A 26,876-nucleotide genomic window follows, 5' to 3' on the forward strand; every position below is an offset into this window, starting at 1 on the left:
TGGCCCTCTTCCAGTCCTCCGGCACCTCTTCAGAGCACCACGAGTGTTCATAAAGCTGTGCCAGGGGACTTACAATGACCCCAGCAAGTTCCTTCAGGACTCTACGGTGAAGATCATCCGGGCCAGCTGACTTAAAAATTTGAGCCCCACAGCCCTGGTTATGTGTGGGAGATCTCCCTTGGTACCCAATCCAGAGGATGAGGACCACAGTAGATCCTGAGTCTTCAGTTTAGACCAAAGCAGCTCATGCTTTTTAGCTAGAGTAGTCTCCAATCCAAGTCCTGATATGCTGGCCAAGACAGCTGCTGTCACTACCAGAAGGGAGAAGCTAGCTTTGGCCCATCCATTTGTAGCATCCTTAAACATAATCCTTCGTGTGGCCACTTCTATCTGAGACCAGGACAGGGCACTGATGACTTGTGCAAAATAATTGTACTCTGTGTTCCTGGCAAGACCATTTCCCCCAGGTTTTCCACTTGCTGTGGGAATCCTGACTCTTGGGGTCACCGCTCTGCAGCAAGCTCCTCACGGCCGAGAGTCACAGCATAAATTAGTTTGTGATGGATGAGGCTGCAGAATCACTCTAGGGTTGCACCGGGATAATGTACACATGATTATGCAGAGGACAAGACGTTGTCCCCATTTAACACATGTTCCAAAACATCCCATCAGGTTTACAACTCAGTGAAGGAAGGAACTTTTAAAAACATTTGCTACAGAAAGGCCTGAAAGGATCAAAAGGAGGAGAACCCAGCAGAAAAATTACCATACCGGGTCAGACCAGTGTGCAGAGTGATCCATCCCCCAGCAAGCAATGGCTTTGGGATGAGCTTACAGCCCTAACGGTTGGGCATCTCCTATGGAAATCGGTCTCAATTAGTTCCTGTCGCTCAGGGACATGAAAACTATAATTAACACTGATTTCCAATATGGCATTTTCCATTATGGGTCTCAAACTGCTTTGCCAGGGGGATGAGTGTCATCATCTCTGTTTCACAAACAAGGAAGAGAGGCCCAGAGACCTGCCCACGCTCACCCAGCAGGCCAGGGGCAAGGAGCTTGCTAGGCAATGGAGGTTGACCCCAAGGCCAAGGATGGTGGGATTGCCCATGAAGGTCTAGGGAAGCAAAGGCAAGCAAATTACAGCAGATATGATACAGAAGAGTGGGGCTGGCAGAGAGGTGCAAAGAGAGAGGTGACTTGATTAGGAACATGACCCATTCAACGGGATGGCTATGAATGGGGCAGGGTGGCTTTTGCTGAGGCCAGAGCGAAGGAGGAAGCGCTAGTCAGGATGCCAGATGAAGAAAACCTGGGCTGGATGTATGGAAAAGGTCAAGTCTTTATTGGCAAGAATAATCCCCACAGGGAAAAGGAAGACAATAGGATGAGGCTTGGGGCTGGAAATGGGAGGGAAAAAAATCTCTGTCCACCACCTGGGTCGTATCAACAGAGACACGTCATCACCGGGGTCCTTCTCTTCCCCTCCCTTCTTTCACATCCTTCTTCCTCGAGCCTTCATTCCCTCCTGGTTTTTCATTTATAATCTAGGCAGGCATCCTTTCCTAGAGCGAGGACTTGACTAAGGGAAACAGCGGGCTTGTAAATCAGCCTGCATGGATGTGGCTTTCTGACGGCTGGATCACAGAGACACACGGCTGAAATTTATGGTTTCCAAGGCGGTTTGAGAGAGAGAAATTTATGTTAGGAAAATGTGACTGTCATGTTAGTTTATCTCCCAGTTTTGTAATGGGAAACAGGCATTTCACAAAAAACACACGCAGGAAAAGAAAAGAAAAAAAGCCCAGCGTGAAATTGCTTATGGACGCCACCATATTTACCAGCAAACGTTCCATAAAGACTGGTATGAATAAAGCAATAAATCATTGTCCCTAGCAACCCTGTCCACTTCACAGAGAAGAAAGTGTCCAAGCTCAGAAAGAAAGCTAGCATCATTCCTCCCCTCCTTCTATCTACTGCATTGCACTCGTAAAAAAAAAAAAAAAAAAAAAATTAAAAAAGGCTCTGGCTGATTGAAACAAATGAACGGACCACAAGCCCTTCTCCTGGATTGCAGAAGCTATCGCACGCTAATCCATGCAGCAGAGGAAAATGCATTGCTTACTCCCGTCTCACTGAGGACACTTAACATGACAGCTTCAGGAGAGAGAATGCGAATGCATGGATTACCTGTTGCTGCTCATTTCATCACGCCAAAGCAGGAAGATATCCCGAGTCAATCGAACCAATCGCTGCGAGGAGTCAATGCAGGGAGGGGGAGTGGGAGAATCACTTGCAGATTAGCGATCACAGACAAATTTGCATTCCTAGATGAGCGTGCTCTCCAGCTCTTGGCATTTTGTTTGGCACTCTGAATTTACAGCAGGAAACAATATAGATTATGCTTTGTGTTCCTAGAGGCAATCGCAGGTTAGCTCCTGAGACTCTCTGCAAGGAAACCTGAAACTTGCATTAAGAGAGTTTCTATTTGATCTGGTACCAAAAGAGCTTAAATTTAAAGCTACCTCTGTTTCTGAAGCCCACACAGAGCCAGTTCAAAGTATTTCAACCATTTGCAAGCATTTTAGACATGAAGCTTTTCTATACTCACCCTGGAGGAAGTGGTGGCATTATTGATATATGTCCTGCACTACATTAAATGTGGCTGTGAAGTTATTTATGTGCTTTTCCTGACTTCTTTTGACACAGGAGTTGATTGCAGTGTTGTATGATTACGTCTGCATCTCTGAATCGTTCTCTCTCAGCTGGAAAGTCTCAAGTTCCAGGCTGGGATTCCCTTCTCCACCCCCTTCTCACGCACTTAACCCTCCTTCTGCTGGAAGTGCCTAGTCAACACCCACCAAAAAAATAAAATAAAACCCTTAGGTACAAAGCCTGACAAGAGAAAGGAAGTGGGAGGGCTGTGTTTCAGGAGACAGGAAAAATCTTAGATGCCCTCTGCTTGTTAACTATGCGCTACAAGAAAACTCCTTTTCATCGTGGACTTTTAGAGACTGGAGGTCATGGAGAATTCGAGCCCTTTTTATTTACTCGGGTTTGCCTTGAATTTTATTTCTTAGGGTCTTTATCAAACCCTCCTCCGTTCCTAGACTACCTGCTGGCAAAGGCAGAGTTCACTACTCAGATCATTTTGCTTTATGCCACAAGCAGGGATCTGCACAGAAGTCTACCACATCCCTGGTTGTGCTCCTGGTGCAGCCCTTTGGGCTTGGGGGCAGGGGAGCACTCCCAGCCCCAAGCTGATGTCTCTGCAGAAAGCAGTAGCTACCGCCCACTCCCTGACACAACCAACATTTCAACCCAAAGGCATCACAGCACCAGGACTCCCCAAACCCAGGCTCCATGCATCGTTCAGAGCTGATGGAGAGACTTGTTTGAAACAGAGGGGACGGAGTTTCTTCCTCCAGCCCCATTGTGGGCTTTGAGGGATTGCAGCACGTTGGATGCACACTTAGACCTCATGCCACAGCCTTTGCTAAAGGCACTCAACCTCTTGGCCACCCCACTGAGAGGTGTCATCATCCACGACAGGTCACAAACTTCATCATCCCCATTACTCATGCCCCCCATTCTCCAGGCCATCTTGGAGGAAAGGCCATGGCTGGACTGGGGTATGGAGACCACACTGCTCTGCATGCACGCTCAACCCTACAGAAGGAGAAGCATTAGCAGGGGCACGGTGGGGAGATGCAGCCCGCTGCTGCCAGCATCACAGCTCTGCAGGGACGGATGTGGGAATCATTTAGCACATCAGCAGGGACAAATGCACCACGCAGAAGGAAGCCAGGCCTCCCTCCACACATCACCCGAGCAAATCGAACCAGTTGCCTATGCAGGTGCCACTGATGCAAGCACTGGCATGTGCTGCTGTCTACATGCCAGTTTTTGGGAGGTCCCCCAAGATATTCGCGACCAGCTGGTAACATTTCCAAGAGATGGACCTAAAGGCAAAATCTAACAGCTTCTTTCACCTCTCCGTGCTAAGTCCTGGCTGCCAAGGCCATCACAAGGCACAAATGATCAGTCAAAGGCCATTTGCTAAAGTATGAGATTGGTGCTCAACATTTCTGACCTGGGTCTGCACTGCCATCTGGGTCCTGCCACCTGGTCACCACTTATCTGGTCTGCACTGCCATCTGGTCACCACTTATGGTGGTGAAATCTCTGGGAAGTGGGAGAAACCGAGCAACAAAGCTAAAGGACCTTGACGAAATAAGCAAAGGTTCAGTTTAGCTGTGTCTGGAGCCTCCTTTATAGCAGGGCAGGGGATGAAAGGTGCCAAGTACCCCTCCCAGTCTGGCTGGTAAAGGCACTTTGCAGCTCACTGTCAGAGACACAAACCCAGTTACATCCAGAGGGAAAAGGGCCTAGCCACTTCCACATTCCTAGAGCAGCAGATCAGCTGGGGCTGGGAAATACATCATCCCAGCTGGACTTTGTGCCTTTCCCCTTTGGAACCATCAGGATTGGTGTCAAAAAGCATTTCCTAGCATCAAAAAGTCAGAAGTATCAAGAGGCCTCTGCAGGATCCTGTCTGATCAGGCTCGAGGCGCATGACCAAATGGTGAGGTTTTCGGTACACCCATTTCCTTTTCACTTGAACAAGAACAGGACCAGGCTTGAGTTTCAAATGAAAAGTTCTGCGAACGGTAACTGCCCTTTACCTGTGCTTTAAAGGATAACTAGAAACATCACGTAGGATATGCGCACGCAGCGATCAAATTGCAAGGCACTGCTTCTTCTTATCTGGGGGGAAGAGCCCAGTTCCACTTTCTAAACCATCCTCTCCTTTCCCAGTCTGTTTGGTAAGTGCTACGTGTGGGATGCACATCTGAGCATATTTCTCAGTAGGGAAACGCGCACCGGATATGTTCCTGTACATGCCATTGGGCTGGAGCCGAGCAGCATCCTAGACTGAAATGCGAGAGGAGGACGCAGCGAGACTGGCAAGGTGGTTAATGAATCCAGCCCCAGGGCGAGGGATGGTGAGGGAGTTTAGGTTTCGCTGCGTTAAACTTGCTTTCACATGGCTGTGCTCTGAAACCAGGCCAACTGCTCAGCAACTTGAGCACAGTTTTCCTTTGAGATTTTGGCCTCATTTGAACCTGAAACGTGAAGGATGTGACCTGCTTGAGCTTCATAAGCTACGAAAAAACATTCCTGCCAAACACACGCACTACGCATGCTGAGTTGTACACATCTCCAGCCCGGAGCCCGTGAGCAGCCCTAGAGCTGTAGGGTCACACAATGCCCAGGAGGGACTATTAGATCATCTAGTCCAACTTCCCATACATCACAGGCCCTTGAAGTGTGCTCAGAGACCCAGTTGTATAGCTCGCATTTGATTACAGCACATGGTTGCTGAAGATCACTAGTCTTGGACTGAAGACATCAAGAAATGGAGAACCCACCACATCCCTCAGAAGCGTGTCCCTGTACATAATTACCTTGCCCATTTTAAAACTTTCTGATTTCTAATTTGCATTTCTCTGGCTGCTGGTTCTTGTTACCCTTTCTCCCCTAAATTAAAGGCTCCTTAGTACCCAGTATTTTCTCCACAGGAAGGTCGTTATCCACTCTAATCAATCTTACCCTCTACTTACCCTGTGTCTGTGGATTTGATCCCTGTGCACTGATTAAAGTAGGAATGATTTTGAGGGTTCAGATCCAAACACCTCCAATGCCTTGGGCCAGGAAAAATGTCTGTCAGGTGCATCTCTGTGTAGAAAAAAAAAAAAGAGCTCTTGTATTTAGGAGGCGTTATACATGGGCTCCAGGCAAAGACAGCTGAATATGAGGTTAGTACATCGCTCTCCTGTGCGCTCTTAGATACAGACACTAACGCGTCCTATCTGTGCCAGTCCAACAGGAGCCTTTGACCTTGATACACACTGGACCTAATTCCAGGGCCCATATGAGCCAGGAGAATGGCAAGGCGAGCAGAGAAAGCTGACGTTATACAAGAAGAAATGAACATATGCCAAATTTGATGAGAAAACTCGCTCGCTTAGCTGGCTTTTAACCTAGGCTCTCCTCCCAGCGAATATGGCATTATCAGGTAATGCATAATGCTAACACATGATTAAAGGATCCCCTGATTAAAGGTATAAACCTACAATTCAGCCGGCTAATGTTCTGCTCTAAACTCTGCCACCAGCTTCTTATCTAGCTTCAGGCAAGTTATTTTGTCTGTAAAACAGCAATTATTCATAACCCCTGCATGGAGATCCCGAACTGATTAATATTCATAAAGTAAACCAAGATCAGAGATGGTTAAAATTTCAGTGGAAAACATTTATTTCCAATGAATAAATGGTATTTTAATTTTTTTTCCCTAGGAAATATTCCTTTCTTTCCAATTTGTCTGATCTTGGATGAAAAACTGTAAGCCAGGGAAAGAACAGTTTACAGGTTTCCCTTGAAAAAACAAGAAAACGTCTGGGAAATTATTTATTTAAAAAAAAAAGTTTTGATTCAAGGGATTTTTGGAGGGAAGAGTTTGTGAAAAGACTCAACTCCTTTCTTTTACTATGCTCTCTATTGGAGAACCTCAGAGAGAAGTGCCAGAAAAGCTCAAATTATTATTGTATGGATTATTATTATTTTAACGGCACCCAGAGGTGTACTAGACACTTCCTAAAAGAGATCAGATCTCTCTCCCAAGGTGCCTGCAAACTCTACACAGGGCTATTACCAAGATTGCCACAGAATTAACTTCTACAAGAAGCACAGACATTAGTAAGAGAGACAAAATGAGTGCAGCCCTCCCACCCTCTTTCCCTCCCTCTTCTTCCTGCTACCTTCAAGGCTCTTGTTCCTAAAATAACCATGGTATATTTTTGTCAAGATTGCATTTCACAGCTGAATTTGGAAAGAGGACTTGGGATTCCAGTCTCCCAATGCAAACAGACTGTGAAACCACATACCTGGCCAGTATGACTGGGGTCAGAGCCCTGCTCTGCAGCAGACAGGGCAGGGGGGGATTGCAGTGCACGAAGAGCAAGGAGGGGAAGTAAAACCAAAAACGTTTCCTCTTTCAATTGCTTCACAGTCCCCATTTCTTGGCCGTCCCTCCCCTGCTTCTCTTCTACAAAGATGTTGGGTTTGCTTCTCCCCATCCACGGTTGTGCCAAAGAGAACAGGAGCCCATCAGAGCAGAGGGCTTAGGTACCCAGTGCAGATACGTTTGCAATCCAGAGCAATGAAATTGCTATTGGATAACAGCAGTTATGCAAGACAGGGAGCAGGGAATTGCAAAACTGCAGGGGGGGAATGGCATGAAAGCATCTCGCTCTCCAATTAAGGCCATTCCACGTCACCGGTGGTGCAGCCATCCACACCTCTGAGCGGGACGTCGCGTGGGTGGGTTTGGAGGGAGCCGGGAGGAAGACCAACAGGCACCCCCGATTTCAGTTGCTAGTTGCAAACCCAGAGAAAAGTAGCCTACTGGACCCAAAGTTATTGATGGGACAGCAGCAACCCGCAACCCCGTCACCCAGGATGCCTGGATAGCTTCATCTTGCAGAAATGCTGGGGTCAGGAAGGAATCCAAAATCCAACCATTACATTTTATATATTAATAAATAAGTAGTGGGCCCAATTTCCAACAGAGACATTTACAGTGACTGTTAAATAAGCCAGGCAGCAAGTGAGAGTAAGCGAGGGCGAGAGACAGCATTCTCCATGCATGGGGGAAAGTTGACAGCTGGTTTTGCTGTTAAATGCAGTTTGGCACCCAGCGGCCCAGGGCCTTATAACTTTTTTTTTTTAAATTTTAAGTAGCTGACATAACCTTGCTGGTAGGAGCCCAGCTCCTTTTTTAATAGGATTGAAAAGAAATATTGCTGAGAAAGGGGAAGAGGAAGGAGTAGGGAGGAACACCTCACCAAGGAAAGATGCTGTTTTCCACTAGACTGGAAGCCACAAGCAGAGAGCCACCTCCACGCCAAAGCCAGGCTGCAAAGATGCCCCAAAAAGGCTTAGGAACAAGTAGAGAAAACATCCTTAATTTCATATTTAGTGGAGGCTGGGCTGGTGCTGGCTGGGCTCCCACTTCTCTCTGCTTCTCCAGAAAGCCTGCAATCAATTTCATAGAGTTCACAATTTAAAATGACATTATTTTTAGATGTAGTTTCAGGAAAGGTATCTTGCCACCCCTTGGCTTGCAAGCTGCAAGAATGAAAAAAGCTTCTCTGATTTCCAGTCACCTGCTCCAGCTCCAGCTCCCATGTTCTGGGGCATGGAGCTATCCAGAAAGCCAACTGCAGCGCGTCTAAAAGAGCAAAGAGAAAAACAATAAAAAAGAATCTCAGCCTCAAAAGTCGGGGAACTAGAAAGGTGGAGCAGTGATATTTCATCAGAATTAAATACCATAAATGTTCACTGTGACAATGGGAAGGTGACGAGCAGGGACTTCCCTTCGCTCACAACATGGTGGAGAGCTCTCAGGTTCAATTTAGGATGTTCTAGCATTGGTTGATCCATTTAACAACCAAATGATTCAAAGATTTATTTTTTTTAATGGAATCAAAAATTTGAGGAAGAACCTTTCATGGAAGATAAGCTCACGGCTCTTCAGTCTGCTGGACTGGCATGTGCCTGGGCAGTTTGTTAAAACACTTTAAAACATGAATTGTTTACCTGGGAGACCAAAGGAGAGGCTGATTTTTTTTTCAGGCTGTTGGAAGTATCTGCAATGATGACCAAAACCTTAATGGGAGTTTATACATTTTGCCTGAAATATCAAATTGCTGTAAACAATCCCTGAGGATAATCTGCCTGTGCCAATTGTCTTTTCTTAAGCTGTTTTTGCTTTTTTGTCCCCCTTTTTCATGGAAAATAGACACGAGAAAACTTTCAAACCCAGACTCCATCTCGCTCAAAAAAACAACACAAAGGAGACGGATATTTGCTCTTGATTGAAACATCCGCTGTTAAGCCGCAGCCAAGAGCAAATTTTGTTTTCATCCCTTTCTAGCCAAACGTATCACACTGTGGAAGAAGATGCTATTGAAAGTCCCAGGGCACCTTTTGAAAGAATAGGGCCATTAACCTTGAAGTCCTGGCCAAATTGTAAAATGGGTAATTACATTCCACCCACTTCAACTCTCCTTGCAATTTCTATTTGCTGTCGGATGTCCTCAACCCCTTCCCCCATCTCTTCTCCATTGTTGTTGTGCAGTTAATTAGTTGGGTTTTGTAAGGTGCCCAATGATTCCAGTATCCACTGTCAAACTTTGTTTAGTTAAGAGATTGCTTCTCAGCTTGCACGGACACGTTAAACAAGCAGCCTCCGTTAATCCAAAACCCCCACCGTATCTGAATGGCTTTGGTGTCCCTCATCTCCTCCAAATAAACGAGGTTGGACTGCAAACTGCTTGTCCACTCCGTAGACCTTGCAAAGTGCTTTGGGCTCCATTTGGATGAAAGCAGCTCCATGAACACGAGAGCATTATTGTTTCTGACATTAGGAAATAGCTTGCTTCTTGCAGCCATAGTCAGACCTCCAAGTCTGGAGTATTTACATAATTAAAAATTCAAGGAGAGGTTCGGCTTGCCAAAGAAATGCTTGTGTGAAGTCAGATTCCCCAGCAATTTTTTTGAACGCTAGTTACTACACTGTGTTTTCCAACTTAAAACTCAAAGCAGTCCTGCAAAAGGCATGGCCCCAGACGCAGCAACCTGGAAGCAGAGGGATGCGTTTTCAGATGCTCCCCGATTGAAATGGGTTTTTAATAAGGTTCTCACAAGCATGTCCATGCTAGAGAGAAGTCATCAAGATTGAGATGCCTAAAACAAACCCCTCTCTTGAAGATGCAGCACACATAATTCTCCATGCCAGGGCTGCACCTCTTGCAGGATTTTTGCAGGAAAAAAATCCATGATGCTGCAATGAGCCAGAAAAAGATGAGGAGGAAGATTACATAGCTTAAATTTGGGTCCCTGCTCCATCAAGCCTCAAATATACTTAGGGCTTGACACATCCGAGTGCTAAGAATAAAAGGGGACGCAACCCTGGGAAGTGAAGATCAATCTCCTTCTGGTCCCAGGATTCCCAAAACCTTGCTTTCATTTATTGTACTTTTCTAAAGCACTTCAGGCTGTTATTGCATTCTGCCAATGCACGAGACTTCCCCACACGCAGGACACCAGGAGGTCTGTGCAAATGTTCACAAGATGATCTGCTGTCGGGTTTCTCAAGCGTGGCACGGCCTCCAACAAGGCTCCAGGCACCCTGCCTAGCACTCTGTGCTTGGCAAGGAATCAGCTGAGATCTCCATGAGACCAGGGTCTAACTGTGCACTGTGGGCTGCCTGGGCTGGGATTTTGTCTTTCCCTTTTCTCCGAGGTGCCATGCACCTCCACATTGCTATCTAATAACAGAACAAAAGGATCCACGTCAGATGAGGCTTCTCTTATGTCTCCCACTAGCAGATGTAAAAAAACTTCGCACATTCATTCCCATTGCAAGCAAAACCCAAGAGGCATTTCACTTCTGTAAAGTACCAACTTTATAGTAACAATCACTCTCAAGTTAGGGATCACATAGACTTGGGTGCATGAGAAAGGGGACCCCTTCTGCTTGTTTCCTTGCTATTTCAAGGCTGCATTCTCTTGCCCTGATAGACAGCATTTGGAGTGGGTGTGCAAGGGGTACCTTGTCACTGTTGACCTTGGCATCCTTGGATCATGGGACCTGGCAGTGCATTAAATGTGAGCAGAAAGGCTGCAAGACTGAGAGCTGCATCAGTGTCAGTGGGGTTGTGTGTGGGACCAGCCTGGGCATCTGTAACCTACAGCCAAGGGCTTACATCAGGGCTGAAGTCAGACATCCACCAGGTTCAGAAATCTCCACTGCTTCCTTAATCTGAGTGCTGTCTTTCTTTTACAGTTCATTAGCCTGAAATCGAGATGATAATTTGGTCCATGTTTGTCTTGGCTGTTAGTACCATGCTGCCTCCATTATAAAATGCCACAAGTCCACTACCTTGAGTCCACAAGAAGGACCTGATGAGCTTTCAGACATCTTTTTCTTTTCAAGTTCTCATCCACAGCTGTCTCATTCCTCCCTGGCACTAAAATAACACAGGTCACAAGCTGCTGTTGTGCCCCAACAATTTAAACCGAAGCGTTACAACTCATGGCCAGATAGGCACGAGTTTCAGTAAGATAGACCAGAAGATGCGTAATACTTTACAGGCATAGCGGCTCTGCCCTGAGGAAGTGCCTGCTTCCCATTAAGGACAAACAGAACAGAAATCAGTGGAATTGCTCACACTGGAGGATAAACACAGGTGGTGCTAAGTGTTGACTTGTAAAGGAACAGGGTGCATTTGCTGCATTTGATGGCAAAACTCCCATTGACTTCACAGGGTCCAGAATTCCCCCACGCACTCAGCCCTACAAAGCTTGGGAGTCTAAATATTACAAAACAATAAACACTATTAAGACATTATTATCCTATGGGTCACAAAGGGCAGACATGAGAATGCTCTGCTCTTCTAGTGTTACACTATTATAAATAGCCTTCCTTTCTGAGAAGCCCCGGTCATGCATCTCCAACCTAAGCAATGGAGCGAAGAGGAAAAAGTAGTGTAAAACATGCAGGACGCTGGAAAGGTTTGGAGGGAGGGAAACGAGCCATTTTCTTATTAAGGAGGCAGAGTTTGGGAATACGAAGGGAAACTTAATGAGAAAATGCAAACTTGAAAGGTCAAGCCCTTGCTGTGAACAGAAAGGAAATGAAACAATGCCAACCTGGCTGCATGCAAAGCCAGGCAAAACCCAGAGGCCGGCAGAGTTTTCGGTTTCTATGACCACGGTCCTGCTACAAGCTCTAGATGAGCAGAGCCTGAACTGAGAGAGCCAGATTCAGATGCTTCAGATGCAGGGGCCCGCTGAAAGGGAACTCATTGCAGAATCGGGTCTTGTATCCTGCTATGCAGGGCTATTATCGCAGTGGAGTTGGGCAACCATTTCTAGGGGCTTTCCAGACATTTAAGTGGCAGCCAGCCCCCATCTTGAACACACAATCTGGAGAAACAGGCTACAGGAAGGGGAATTACTAATAGGAGCATCTGATCCGAGGCTGAGACACCTTTTCTTTGAAGAATTATTGTTTATATTTTGAGATAAATGAAGAAAGCCAGGCATTGGCCAAAGACTAAGAAAGATATAGACACAATCCTCAAGAAGCTCCCATCTAAACATATGAACACAGAGAACATTGCCTATTCATTTATTCCAAGGGATCTGTCCTCACCCTAATCAGTATAATGAATTATACACACCCCCACTCCATATACATACATTTTCATGAAACATGGTGCATTTTAGTTTATTGCATGGCACATGGCCACCAACGCTTTCAGCCCCTCTCACCAGGAGAACGCAGTGCTTAAATGGGTTAAAGGAAACATCCCTTGAAGCCAAGCCTTCGCCAGCTGCTCCATCTTGAACTCGAGCTGCAAAATGCAAAGAGAACAGAACTCACAGTTGCACCATAAAACAAGGGGGGAAGAGGGGGGGAATGAGAAAAAGACTCCTTTGTGGCTGACAAACTTGTGTTCCAGTTACACAATGTGGCCCATGTGCCTGTTCTCCAGCCTCAGCAGCGAAGGAGGGGGAAGGCAGCGCTTCGTGATAAAGACCAGGAAGGTTTCACCACCATGATGTGAGGGATGTGTAGCAACAGCCCCCCCATACCCAGCAGCTTTGCCCTCCCAAATGTCTTCCCTGCCACTTTCAAACGATATTTTCTTATTAAACAGTCGCTCTAAAACAGAGGCACTGCTGTATTTTTTAGCTTCCCTTTGGAAGGAAAGTTATTTAAACATCACCCAGATTGGGAAGTGCTATTAAAAATGAAACTGAAGAGGAGCCAAATTCTTAGGTTGTTGCATATGTAGTGTCGAGCAGGTTCTGGCTGGTCATTTGCATTGTACTTGTGCCTCAATAAATATCCTTAGGAAAAGTGTGAACTTTCAGTCAACTTACTACTTACCAGGGACAATATTTGTAAGACAATCTTGATCACCAAGACTGACAGCTTGGGAAGAATGCCATTGTATATTAAACCAAATGGAATTTGCAGCTATTTGTCATTCACAAACACCTTTTTTTTTTAAATCATAACTTCCCCATTGGTAACAATCTAGATTGTTCAGTTAAAAGAAAAAGAAACAAGCTCCGAATAGGGACTATACAACGCGCTACCCACAAGGGCAGAGCATGCAGGTGTCTCTTCTGTTACAAGGAGCTTCCTAAAATCAACATATCAGCATTTGAAATCTTGTTCCACTGCAATCAGTGGTCAAAGTCTCATTGGTTTTAATCATGGGCTTGTAGGTTAGATGGAGAGGTAGTTTATGGGTCCCTGCAATCCAGATGTCATTCCCCATAGGCAAGAGGTAGGAGCTCTGAAGCCCTCTTACAAGTTTGATTTGAAAAACACTCGTGACTATAGGTGCACAAAAAGGAATTCACAGCTGCTCAGAAAGGTTCAGATAGAAACAAAGGATGCTTGACCCATCCGTGGACAAGGTTTCATTAACAATGGGATGAAAATAAGATTGGGCAGCAGGCATCTGTACAGCCTTCAGATCGTGGTATTTGAACAATACCCACAGTGAAGTGGGTTCTTTCTTAAGGACAGTGTCCTGAAGCTACATTGTTCATAAATACACATTTATTTGTTTTATTAGAAATGCATAATTACAGCATTTTATAGCATTTTCCCCCTATAAAAGTAGTTAAGCAACAGTACAAACAAAATTGTTAGTCTTTTGCAAATACATTTTCATTACACTGAACAGAAAACACCAGCAAAAGGCTAAGACTTGCAGTTATGGGGGGGGGGTGTCCTCTTTTTTTAATTTTTTTTTTTTTTTATGTTTTCCATTTTTTGTTATAAACACCATAGCAAATAAAAAAGCTGTTTAAACGGTGAAAAATATTTGAGCTCTTCATTTTCTATTGGTAAAGCAAGTACTGCAAAGCAGCAACATGTCTGATAAGATATCACGGACATTCAATGATATGATTCACAGAAGAAACGACAGGATGGACCATGACCGGTAATTCAGTTTTCATGTTCTGATTATTCTTTTTTCGTTCTGGATGGAATTTTCTCTCTCTTAAATATACCTAAGGGATAACCGTGGATACTTTGAAGATCATATCCTCAGCCGGTAGAGTGGTGTCGTTCCATTGAAACCAACAGACCTTTGCCGATTTGTGCCAGATGAGACCCTAGCCCCATGTGTGCGAAAATGAACAAACAGACAGAACTCTGATATTTACAGGAGACGTATCTGAAAAGGTCAACGAGTCTGATGTCATCCTTTCCTTCCGCCTGTCATAGCATACGAGCCGCAACCCTTTGGCTCCTGACCGTGGTCGCTGGCATTTGGGTCTTTCCAGTTTTCACAGTTCCAATGCACTATTGGATCTGGATCGCTCCGTGCTCTATCTGCATTTCTGGCTGGATAGCCGATGGAAGGGTATCGGTGCTCTAGGTAAAAAAACATGAAAAGAAAATTAATGTGCATTCTGGTGACTGAAGAACAATGGTACAAACCTTCTGATGCCCAAACCGGCTTTGTGATGCAAGTGTTTTAAAGACGACAGAATCCAGCCATCAGGATTCCTAACCCTTCTTCTCTCACAGACTTGCTGGGGGCCTTTCATGCAAATTGCTTTACCTTGCTATCTCAACCCACCTGGAAAACAAGAATGAGACCACTTACTTGCTTTATAGGAGTGCCAGAAAAACTAGCAAATCTATCGCTGCATATAAGCTCAAAAAAATACTAAGTGTTGCTACAATACTAAATGTGTTATGCTTTTGCTTTATCCTAAATACATTATTACCGTCCTCTTGGTGATGTATAAATTTCAAGGAAGATTTGGTGATAAAGATGCATCTAAAACTAAAGGGGAGTTATTTTTCTATAGATGGGCAAAAAGCAGGGGAGACTCACTACTGTTAAAGCCAGTCTGTGTTATGACTACTGGTAAAATGTTGCTTAAAGAAGGTCAAATACTTATGAAGCTGCTTAGAAAACAGTCTTTAAATCCCAGTGAAAAAAGAAGAGCAGGGAAGGAGGGGAGAGAGCTAAACCAGAACAAAATGAAAAGAAGCTCATTCACACATAAGAGTTGTATCCCTTTGATAAGAATAGTGTATTTAACCTGGACAACTCCTCTAACGCAGGTACAGTTATAAGCACTGTGATGCAGTACTCTACACCGAGACAGCTAATCCCATACAGGGTATAAATGATGCCATTATTAGGTATAATCTGTGTACCACCAGAACTGCTTCTGCACTAAAGGCTGCACATGTGCAACCATTTGTTGAAAAAGAAAAATTCTAACCCTAGCCAAAATAGTTAAATCAGTACAGAAACCCACGTAAACCAGGCCTACAATGGATTTGAAATGGGAGTTCACACATGTTTTAACACTATAGTACTAAACCTTTACCATGTACAATGGGCCTTTTTGTCCAGTCTGCCCAAGTTTTTTAGATAGCACATTTAAGTGAAATTCACACCTAATAAACAAGGTCAAATAAGAATAAAACTACTGTAAATGACCTGGTACATTCTGTAAAATTAGCTTTCCTCTTCTAAAAATCTTCCTAGTGGCCCCAAATCCTCCTTCCCTTTCCTACCGAGAGGAACTAGACTTGTATGAAAAAGATTTCAATATATATATTTAAATCTATACTACATATATAGTAATACTTCACAGAACTTGATTTGCTGTCTAAAATAAAAGGTGTTTGCATTACCATGACATTGTCAGGTATCAGTGCAGTTGAGCAAGGCTGGCAAGCAAGCGGTCTCAGGGTGTGACAGATTCTGGAGGATGCAAGTTAACCTACAGCATCATATAAGCTCTACCTTCAACTCCACTGATATTCTGGGCACAGGGCAGAAGGAGGAAAGCAGCAACTTAGTCCTTACAGAAGATCCTTTTTGACACCCTACCCCTCCCAGCAGCACAACAAAAATGGAAACATGAGCAATGGTTTCCCTACCTTAATAGCTTTCTATACAGTAATGATTTATTTAGTCAAAGAAAAACACGGAGAGGTTCAAAATATCAAAAGCTTTGTTCCTAAATTAAGGTTTCCCTGCGACATTAATCCCATCCGTGCCTCTGTGTTCTTTTGCCAGTAATCGCACATACCCACAACCAATTTTTCCTATGGAATTTTATGGGGCATTTGATCACTTATTTACTGGTTCTCTGTGCTAGTGCCAATATGGAGAATAATGCTAACACCTTGTCAACTGCCAGACTGTAAAGTGACCACCCAAACACCTGAGAAAAATATTTGGAAGGAAAAAAAAAATCAATATCTGCAACAGAAACACTCATTAGTTATTAAAGACTCAGCCCAGAAGTGGGAGGATGTCTGAAGGGGAGTACAGGTGGCCCCGTGCTGTGGACTTTAACCACATTCCCAGTGCTACCAAAACTTAATCCTGGGTCAGGTGGTTTTCATGAAAACAAAATAGCTCATACTTTGGCATTACCACTATTCACATTAACTAACATGTTGCAAATAATAGTGCTAGAAATGAAGAACACACCCAAGTTGTGAAAATAAGCAGCTCTCAACCCTGCCTTTGTCTGCAGCTTTGTACCTGGAATGTGCTAGTGATACATTTGCAATTATATGTCTAACCACCTGGCACCTCTACTCATACCCAGAATGAATATGCCAGTGCAAAACTGCACAGGAATAAACTGAATTTACTACTCAATACCTGGACATTTGTATCTCCTTCCATTCAATGCAGGGAGAGGCTGATTTAACAAAGCCTCACTTGGGCTTTCAATTTTCCTTGTGAAGCCAGGAGTTAGGCACAATTTGCAGGTACAAAGATGAGACCAGAGGTGCTTAAATTTTCAGGCCCGCAGGAGTTGCTTGCCTTTGCTTTTCTGAACTTGGAGAGTGCAGAGGGCACTAAATTCTGGCCCTGGAGAAGAATAATGAACTCCACTTTAGAGAAGGGTGGCCTGCAGGAAGAGATGCAAAATGACCGAGAATGCCACGGTGCGTCTCCAAAGAGCCTCCGAAACAGAGAAGCAGGGTGTTGCTACCTTACTTTGCTGGGAAAGACATTTCATTTCCACCCCTGCCTTTTGAAGAACAAGCGCCTTTCTGACATGAGGCAAGCCCACTCCATCCTTTCAGCCAAACTGTTGTTTGACCTGTTTACTCAAGTCATCCTCGCATCTTAAAATGATGCAAACATCCGGATGGGTTTTTCTGCTTTGTTTCTGCAGCTCCTTCATTGTTAGATTGCATAAATGACTTACCCTGTGCTTATTTTTCGCCTCGTCTGCATTTCTTTTTGTACCCTCCTCGCACTCCCCATTCCTTTCCATTTTATTTCAGCTTGGTATAAATCTCTGCGGTTAACCACAATATTAAAACCTAACACGGTGCGAAATGTCTCTGCAAAAAGGAGCGACTCCGATGGTGGCTGCCAATCGTATGGGAGACAGATGCTTGTGTTTATGACCGGACTCCACAACCGACTCCCTGTCAGTTCTGATAGCCAAGAAAGGAGGAGGATACAGTCCCAAGCAATGTGCTTCACAACATATTTAATCAGAATTAAATTATAGGAGCACTCAGAGACCCAGAATTGGGATGGCAGTTAGCTATTACAGCAGCACCTCTAACTGTGTGGTGCATGTGCATTTTATGGCGGAGAGCCAGAGACATGCCTAGTGCTTTAAAAGTTTACAAGACATAAGTAAGGTTAGACACCTGAACACAGAGGTGCTTGTTGGCTAAGATGCCATTAGGGATGAGCATGACCAAAGAGACTAATGTGTTGCGAGGGCTGAAGAGGAGTAGCAATGTGGCAAATGTATGGGAAGGCCACTAAGGGTTTGCCTACACGGGAAATTATCCTGCAGTAAGTTAGGTGCAAGCTCACAGCACCTTCACTTCTCTACACTAACTCTGTATCGATGGTCTTAACACACAATGGCCGCATCCAGACAAGCGCGGCTGTGCGGTATATGGCACCGCAGACACTGGTGCCACATACCTCATGTTCAGTTGTTCTCCACAATGCAAGGGGGCAGTACAGGCGGGGGGGGCATTGACCCACGGAGAAAACTCATGGAGAAAAAAAGCAGAGCAGTGCATGCACAGCCAGCTTAAAAAGCAGAGCCGGCCCACCTGGAGCTGTGCTGTGGCTGCCAGCCAGGCTCTGTGCAACAGAATCGCCACTGCTGCAGCCCTGGGAGGCCACCAGGACCCCAGGTAAGGCCCCCAGCCTCCACTACCGCCCCCAAGGTAACTTGCCATGTGCCAGACTGCACATGGTATGGGCTTTCCCTGGGGACAAGCAGCAGCAGCGCAAGGTGCACTACTTGTCCAAACAGCCACACCACATGTGGACGCAGCCAATAAGTGCAACGTTGCTGACTGCTTTATTACAATGGAGTGAGCTCTCTCTCATAGGCTGTTTAAAATGTGCGCAAGACTCCCATGCTAAGAGCTGGTACAGAGGAGCTGGAGCTCTAACTTACCTGTTCAGGAAAGCCCAAGGAGATCATTTTTGCTTGCTGTTTTTAGGACAGGGACTTTGGGATTGTATTCATTTGACTTATAATGGTAAGAGAGTTTGCAGGCATTTGCCTGCTTTTCCACGATCTCTTTAATCAAGGAGTGGGAGTGGAGATTAGATGTGGAATGCCGCAGGGAAGAAGTGAGTCTGGAGGAGAGATTCAGAGGCTTGGATTTTGTGCATGCACAGGTGATGAGTGTTACAGGGGAACCTACCAGCCTGCTTCATATGGACTAGAAGCCAAAAAGGCCTCAAGGGACCATCTGTCTTCCAATAACCTAACGTCAGTGGTGCTGGAAGTGCTGGTTGGCCATGGCGAAATCCAGAGGTGATGGGTTGGCCCTGCTTCATTAAGGACTCTGCAATGATTTCCCTCTCCATAAAAATCAAATCATCTCTTTGCCACTTTTCTTGCTGAAGCTTCAGTTTTGATCTATATTTCAGTGCTGTACTTTTTGTGTGTCAGGGCGGAGACCGTGACTGCACTGGGATGTTTCATTTTCACCCTCCTTCAAATAATTTATTGAGCCATATGTTCCTTTTCGATTAAGTAACAGTATTAGCTTGGGTGGGGGGAAGTTAGGTACCCAGAGGCCTCTAGGTGTGGACACCCTATAAATAAAACTGTTGTATTACTACTATTGTTATTTCTAATGTAGTGTTAAAAGCCTAATAAGACTCCTGGACATAGAAGAACTGCTTCATGTTACGTGTGGCTCTTGCATATCATTAAGGACATGCGTCCTTGCAGAACAAACAGGAAAAGTTTCCTTCCGTTCATTATGGAATCTGTTGTCAGGGCCTGCTAAGAACAGCAGGCCTTACTTACCATGCCTATCTGTTAACAATTCATATAAAAATAAGCACAGAAACTGTTATTTAACAGAACAGCCATTAAAAAAACTGTTTTGCTTCACCAATCCAAACATGCTGAGCAATCTCTATTTCTCTACAGGGCACAGATCATTTGAAGTCCTAGGAGCAGGGCAACATTTGTCAACTAAGACCTTTTTTTTTTAAAACAAAAAATGCAATCTGGTTAAAGCAAAAGATCTCATGAATGCATCCAGGTTTTCTTTTCTTGCCTGCCCCCCGCAAAGCCTCTGAAAATAATCCCCCCACCCAAAAAAATATTAAAAGTCTCATTTTGAAATATTTTCAAATGAAACATGTTTTCCAATTTGCCCTTCAAATTTATTTTTTAAAATAAGCAAAAAGGCTCAACAACGGCAAGGCAAAAATAGTTTTTAAAAAGTTTCATCTCAACTTGTAAAAAATAAAATGTTTCATTTTGACTGAATCTGAAACCAGAGTTTTTTCCCCCAATTTTTTGGAGCTCCCAAAAAACCAAACAAACTACTATTTATAGAGCTCTCCTTGGTGTGTTTTGGGAGGCTTTCAAAGAACCAAACCTATGCTTTGTAAATTGAAGCTATTTTGGGGTCATAACAATGTAAAAATGGTTTCTCATGGTGGTAACCTACTGTATGAGAACAACACTGGATGACACCGGAACTTGCAAAATGCAACATTTTCTGCACAGACCTGATATAATGGTTTTCTAACCAAAGCCAATGTCTGCATCCAGTTTACAAATCTCCAGGTAATAGGGGGTTGCAATGGAAAAAGTGACAAAAGTCCAACTCAAAGTCTCACCAGTAGCACAGATATGCTAACATGATATACAATATACAGGCAGCAAATAGAAGCTTATTTTGCACTGCTACCAGACACACCTGAGCGATTATGCCTACAAAAGCAGGCTATAGCCCATGCTGGGAGGGAGGGGAGGAGAGGAAAGCCTTCAAAAATGGTCATTTGAAAATGTGCCATTTGGCTGTCATCTGTTGCCACTTCAAGGAGAGAACATGTCATTGGGCATGTATTCTTGCTCTGTGACAGCCAGGCTACATTCAAGCAGCTTGAGACCATTGCAGAGCTTGAGTGACTTTATGCTTCTTAAGGTGACTTTTCTACATCCTCAGTGATATGCAAATTCCTTCAACGACATGAATATTCATCCTGATATAGAAGTGCCCTAAGTGCCATCATAAGAGAGTGCCTCAAGTGTCCCCTTCACAACTAACTCTGAAGCTCACGTGGGGAATCTAGGGAGGAGATCAAAATGATTGGAAAACTATGGTGAGGAAGGTAATGGCATTCTTCAAGGAGCCTGGACTGGAGAACCTCAACCTCCTCTTGTCATAACTCCAGGCAAGCTTCTTCTCCCTGTCCCATCATCCTGGTGGCTCAGCCTTTAAGGATCAAGGAAAATGTCCATGACAAAAAACCCTCTATTTTCTAGGGCATAAAACAAGGACTTCCAGATAGAAATGAATCCAAAACTAATGAAAGGCTATTTATACTATTAACAAAATAGAAGCACTTATTGGAGAAGCAGGAAAAGCCTGACAGGAATGAAGTATTTGTGGTCAGAAGCACAATTTCTTCAATAGAAATTCGTATCACTTCAAGTACTTGCAACTGGGGGCAGAGTGGGGAGAATACATACTTGAGTAGTAGCAGTGTGATCTGTCACTGGTGCCAGCTGGACATATTGGACCTGGATATCACTTCCTTGGAGCGGAGATCCATCGACACCCCCAGAAGCAGGATCAGCCGAAGCAACCGCTATCAACTGCGCACCTTGCAACACCTGCAAGGCAACCAACAAACCGTTTTGTAAACAACCAAAAATCACAACAGCACTGTAAAACACCTGCAACTCCAAACAGACATCAGATGGAAACCTTCCCCCCCAAAAAAACAACCTATGCATCGGTAAGAGTTAAAGTGAACTTGCAAGAGTTTCCAAAAGCAGAGGGTATTCATGCTGAAGGGCTCTTATGCTGGATGCACTTCGTTGTGTTTTGGTTTAAGAAGTCTGGATGCTCTCAGTTTCTTATTGAAAAGATTAGCAGGGAGCATACCTGGAAATATTTAACTCTCTTACAATCCCACAAACCAGTTGCATTTCCAATGCATCAGCAATGGAACAAAAGCATCCCTAGGGACTCTGCTCAATACTCCACGTTTCATTTGTTACGTTACAATAAAACGCCGAGTTAGTACAGAAGAATGAGGCAGTTCTTGATAGAGGTAAGGGCAATTAGCACAAGATATTTCTTAAACCTAATGACTGAGGGTCTTTTCCTTGGGACAAGTGGACCTGTTAGCTTCTACAAGTGTTCTGAGGAGAGGAATGAGACCTTCACATTTACAAGCATGTGAAGCATAGGTGAAAAAAGTGTGCCTAAACCCAACTCTCTGAAGTCAATGAGTATCTGTCTGTTAAGCGCAATGGGGCCTTGGTGAAGGGTGCTGGAGGCCTTACTTGAAACAAGGAAGTGCTCTCACAAGCGTATAGGGAAGAACACCATAGGCCCAACTAGATTTTTGAAGGAAACCCAAAGCAGAACCCCAGAATTAATGACCAGAGGACTAGACAGTGGGCCCCAGGGCTAGGCCTTTTTCTGCTTGATCCTATGTTTGTGTAAAAACCTTTGGCTTCATGTCATACATGTATCTTCAGGTTTAGGAACGTGGGATGGGAAAAAGGCCTTTGTTGGGTGACAAGTTTTTCTTATCTCACTGTGCCATCAGGATAGGGTTGCCAACCCTCCCAGGTTGGCCAGGAGTCTACCAGAATTGGCTTTGATCTCCCGGTGACTCCTGAAGCAATCCGGGAGATTGATACAGGCAGTCCTCAACTTACAACGTTTCAAGTTACAACATTTTGCACTTACAACATCTATAAATTGGCACCGTTTCAACTTCTGACATCAGTTTCGACTTTGCAACGCTTGATCTGATGCCATGCCAGTGAACCAGTTCGCTGCGTCGCCCATCTCCCATCTGTCCAAACTTCCTTGGACACTTTCTTTAAGAAGGCAGACAAGACTCCAGAAAAACCTGCAGCCAAGACTCCTGAGAAGGCTCCAGTCAAGAACCCTTCAAAAAGTCCAGCTAAGTCACCTGAAAGGAGTCCTTCCACATCAATATGATTGCTATTTACAATAGAAATACATTAATGTAGCTATACTACTCATCTATAAGTGATTGCCTACAAAATACTGGGTTATTTTTGGTGAAAATGGGGTATTGGGTCTTGGTTCAGGAACCAATCCCCCATTTATACAATTGTTTTCTACGGGAAAATCAGTTCAGAGTTACAACATTTCGACCTCAGGAACCAATTGTGTTGTAAGTCTGAGGACTGCCTGCATTGTGAACAGGTTGAACAGTACATTATGTCATGTTGGGGGAAAAAAATCTCCCAGAATAGCTTCAGTCAGAGTTGGCAACCCTACACCAAGAAACACGGAAATGCTGCTCCTGTGCTACCGTAAAGATTTGTAGCTTTTATTTTAAACCATTGTGGAAAGGTACTTTGGGAAGCATTTTACATCAACATATACAGTTTTCACGAACATATAATGGCTATTGGCCTACTAATGAATGCGGTAACTTCCTGGGTGCGAGCAGAAACAGCTGATCGTGGGTTCCTAAGTCTGCAAGTAGTTATTGTAAAGTCTTTGAGTTGCTTCAGCTAATTATGCAATAATGTCAACAGAACAGAACATTCCCACAAAAGAACGGTCTCTTGCTGCTATATAAATAAGGAGACAAAGCCAAGACATTTGCTCAAGCGGCCAAAGACATTAATCTTGTGACAACATATTGTTCTGACAGTTGTGCTCCTATCATATAAGAAAGGTGTCAATTCAATCATTATTTCTACAGAACATTTGTGCTCATTTATCTATTACAGTTCTGCATATTGACTAATCCAGGTAACAGGCTCCTTCTTGGCTTCACACAGTTGGACCAACTGATCCATTAAACAGTTCATTTGTGTATTTTTATGATTCAGCTCTTTTTACAATTAATGTATTGTGTTAGTGAAGTGAGGAAGGAACGTGATACCAGAACACCATGTCATATTGAACCAATACATCCTTTCCTTTAAACCCATCCTGAATTTAGAGTCGCCCATTTTAGTTTTCATATGCAAAACTTCTAAAGTCAGCTTTCCAAATCATAGCCATCATAAGATTTTTATTAAAAAGAGAAAAGAAAACATAAGAAATCAGAGAACAAAGAACAAATAATGAACTTAGCAAGATTTTCTATATAAAAATAGTTTGTCAGCTGATGTCCAGGGGAAAGGCCGTGGACGTACACCAGAAGTTCTCTGGGGAGCTTGGGAGACAAAGGAAGTTACTTTTCTAAGCGACTATGGTAAGTGCTGCCAGGATCTCATATGGCTCTTGGGTTTTCCTAGGGACAGTCAAGAAAAGAAGGCCAAATTGCATGAGACTGATTGATTTTGTTTGTACAGGGCTGTATTACATTCTCCATTTCTTTTCACTGACATATTTTTATAACTAAGATACATATATGTCTGTGTGTAGAGCAGGCACCTCCTCCTCTGCATTACTGAGTACATATTAGCCAGGAAGAATAATACTTGACAACTTACGTCTTCTTACATCAGTTGCATTTTGGCTGCCAAACCCCAGAATAATGGTGTGTGACTGGATTCAACATCCCTTTTACATTATGACTATGTAATTGAAATTATGTTACATCAAAAAAGCTTATAGTTTTTTAGTACCAAGTTGTATGTGCTAGAGTCTCTTCATAACTGCACTTCTTCCAGCAACCTTTGGCAATCCTCATTTTCATGGCGTGTAATATGGAGTAGAAATAGTAAACCTTGTATATTATTTTACAATTAACTTACATGATTCTTGGCAATACCACAACTTTGTACTTTAAACACCTTCCTGCCAGTAACCCATATTAATTTCCACATGAAATACCTATTGATATTTAATATAGTCTTCTGTATTGGTTTTACTGAGACTATGTAATATGATGAACTATTTGTATCAGACTTTTTCCTCAGGGGAAGCTTTGATTCATAATTCAGGCTACATCTAGAGTGCATCTGAGAGTGCAATCCCTGCACAAGGAGACTTACTGAGTCACTTTACTCTAGTTAGCTTGAGTAATAGCTGTAATTACTTGGCAGCATGGGCTGTACCAGCCTGGAAAGGACCCTGCATATCCATGTTGATGGCTGACACCTACATTGCCATGGTTTCTCTACAAACACAAAGTGAAATAGCTATGTGAATGTACATGTATATGTGTTATAACATACCTCTAAATACACCACTTCTCAGTGTGGCTTTTATCCTTCAAAGCAGGGTACCATTACACTGCCTTCTACTATTCAGTCCAGACATACCCAGACCCTCGTTCATCTCTCTTGGGACTTATTTCTTTTTCGATGTCCTCTTTCCAAAAGTGGAGTGAGCAGACATTGAAAAAAATATAAAAAATTAGGCGAGTGTCTTAGCACATCAAGAATGAGAAATTTGTCATTGTGGAATAAGTGTTCATAACAGAGAAATCCCTTTTCCTGTAACAGCTCCCATTGGTGCAAAACTGGGAAATTAAAGGTGGCTGTTTCCATCACTGACAGACAAGGTGAAACAAGAGCATACAGTGATTTCCCCAAAAGTTATGTCAAATTCTTACGGTTCTATTAAATACAGGAACATTTCTAGTTTGTCTGTTTCAAATTCCTGATCAATTTAAGGAAAAAGCTCGGAAGCTTACAATTCAAATCACGTCCTTCTTGGTAATAATCCAGTAGCCTTTATTTTGTAATCACATAAACAATGCTGCTAAGATCAACTGATGAATACAAGAAAGTCCCAACACTACTTTTTTCCCATGGGTGGATGAAGGTGAAAATCAAGGAGGAAAATCCAAACCCTAAATTAAACCAGATGATGCAGCTTTAAACAAACAATGAGGAGCAAGATCTCAGTGTCTTCAGGAATTAGAGATTATGTTCTAAATAAAGTATTTTGCTACTCCTATTTGAAGTGCTGTGGCAATTAAAAACACAACCGGATGACAAAACGAGATAGAAAATCCCCATTCTGACCCTTTCTTTTTGAAACAGGATTTGGCAATAACGCATTTAGAACTGCTGCCACAATACTGCAGTATATTATTTTAAATTTGTTGAGTCAAAGAGTGGACAGAGCCAATTCAGTCACAGCCCAGTGTACTTGATCCCTCTCTGTAGGACTCCAAACCGCTCTATCACATGATGAGAAGACCTACCAAAGAGAACAAAAGTACTCTCTTAACTACCCACATTGTATTCATAAGATAATGCAAATAATCAGCGAATTTCTCTAAATCCACTGGATGGAGAATATCACACCACCAGCCATTTCATTATACATTGGCAATAGTGGGAATAATGTATTCATTCCAACTATTGGGAATGAATCTCTCTAAATATTCTACGTTCATTGTGGATAGATTATAAAACCTGTACCATTTATCTGCCTTCATGCAGACCTGTAAGGCATTAGGAAGTAGCTATATTATATATATTTCTGTATAACTGCACATCACAACTAGGAAACATCTCAACAAACTTTCTACTTGTGACATGCAGTAATACTGATAAATCCTTCACGTGGAAGGATCCTAGTGCAGAAAATGCCAAAGTCAATGGGAATCTTCCCATCGTCTTTCAATTGGGACTACAGATTTTTATCCAATATATTCCAAGTGCTTCATAAAAGTGGATACATTACCACCTGCGTTTCATACATGAGAAAACCAAAATCCATTGAGGGGAAAAGTAACTTGCCTGTGCCACACAGACAGTCAGAAATAAGATCAAGAACATAATCCAGGTTGCTTGAATGCCAGTCTTGTTTTCAAATCAGTAGGTCATACTAGTAAGAACAACTAAAGCTTCGAGCCCGGTAAACCATGTGGTGATAATAGCCCACTTCGTTTAAATTTGACTGCTTTTTCTACTTCCATGATAATTTTTTTTTTTACATCAAATGTAAAATAAGTTCACGGGCCATACCAATACAACAAGTGGTAAGAGGGAGTGGAAAGACTGAAGACTTTCTATCAGGCAGCATTAAACCAGGAGCTCTGCGAGAAATCCTTGGCAAATGGTCCTTGTTCAAGAATAAAGCCTTTGTTTGGATGTTCACAGGATCTCTGGACCACCAGTTCAGTTCTGTAATTCTTACCTGCTACTGACCTTAAAAATAAAGGAATTGTATTGAAAAACTAAACAAACAATCTGTCCTGAAAATGAACTTTTCTTCCCAATTCCATTGGGCTTCCTGACATCCTCTCTCACTGCTCAAAAACAGGTAATAGAAGATGGCTAAACTAAAAATAACAAACTTC

The 26,876-nt window shown here is 43.4% G+C and overlaps 1 protein-coding gene across 4 annotated transcripts in view; it reads right to left on the reverse strand.

Annotated features, from left to right (window-relative positions):
* Positions 1–13,690: 13,690 nt before the first annotated feature.
* The window catches only part of BANP (BTG3 associated nuclear protein), a 263,702-nt gene continuing 250,516 nt past the window's right edge, over positions 13,691–26,876 (reverse strand). For 3 of the 4 annotated variants that reach the window (XM_019505415.1, XM_019505413.1, XM_019505412.1), the window contains 2 exons: positions 21,139–21,282; positions 13,691–14,533 (listed from right to left, as the gene is read on the reverse strand). In XM_019505415.1, the coding sequence (XP_019360960.1) occupies positions 14,462–14,533; positions 21,139–21,282 (216 nt within the window). In that variant the 3' untranslated portion in view covers positions 13,691–14,461. Of the gene's footprint in view, positions 14,534–21,138; positions 21,283–22,905; positions 25,769–26,876 lie in introns of those variants that run through there. The other variant, XM_019505414.1, reaches the window with a different exon arrangement.

This window comes from Gavialis gangeticus, unplaced genomic scaffold (assembly GCF_001723915.1).
Source record: "Gavialis gangeticus isolate Ggan-Ray unplaced genomic scaffold, GavGan_comp1, whole genome shotgun sequence".
NCBI classification, from domain to species: Eukaryota; Metazoa; Chordata; order Crocodylia; family Gavialidae; genus Gavialis; species Gavialis gangeticus.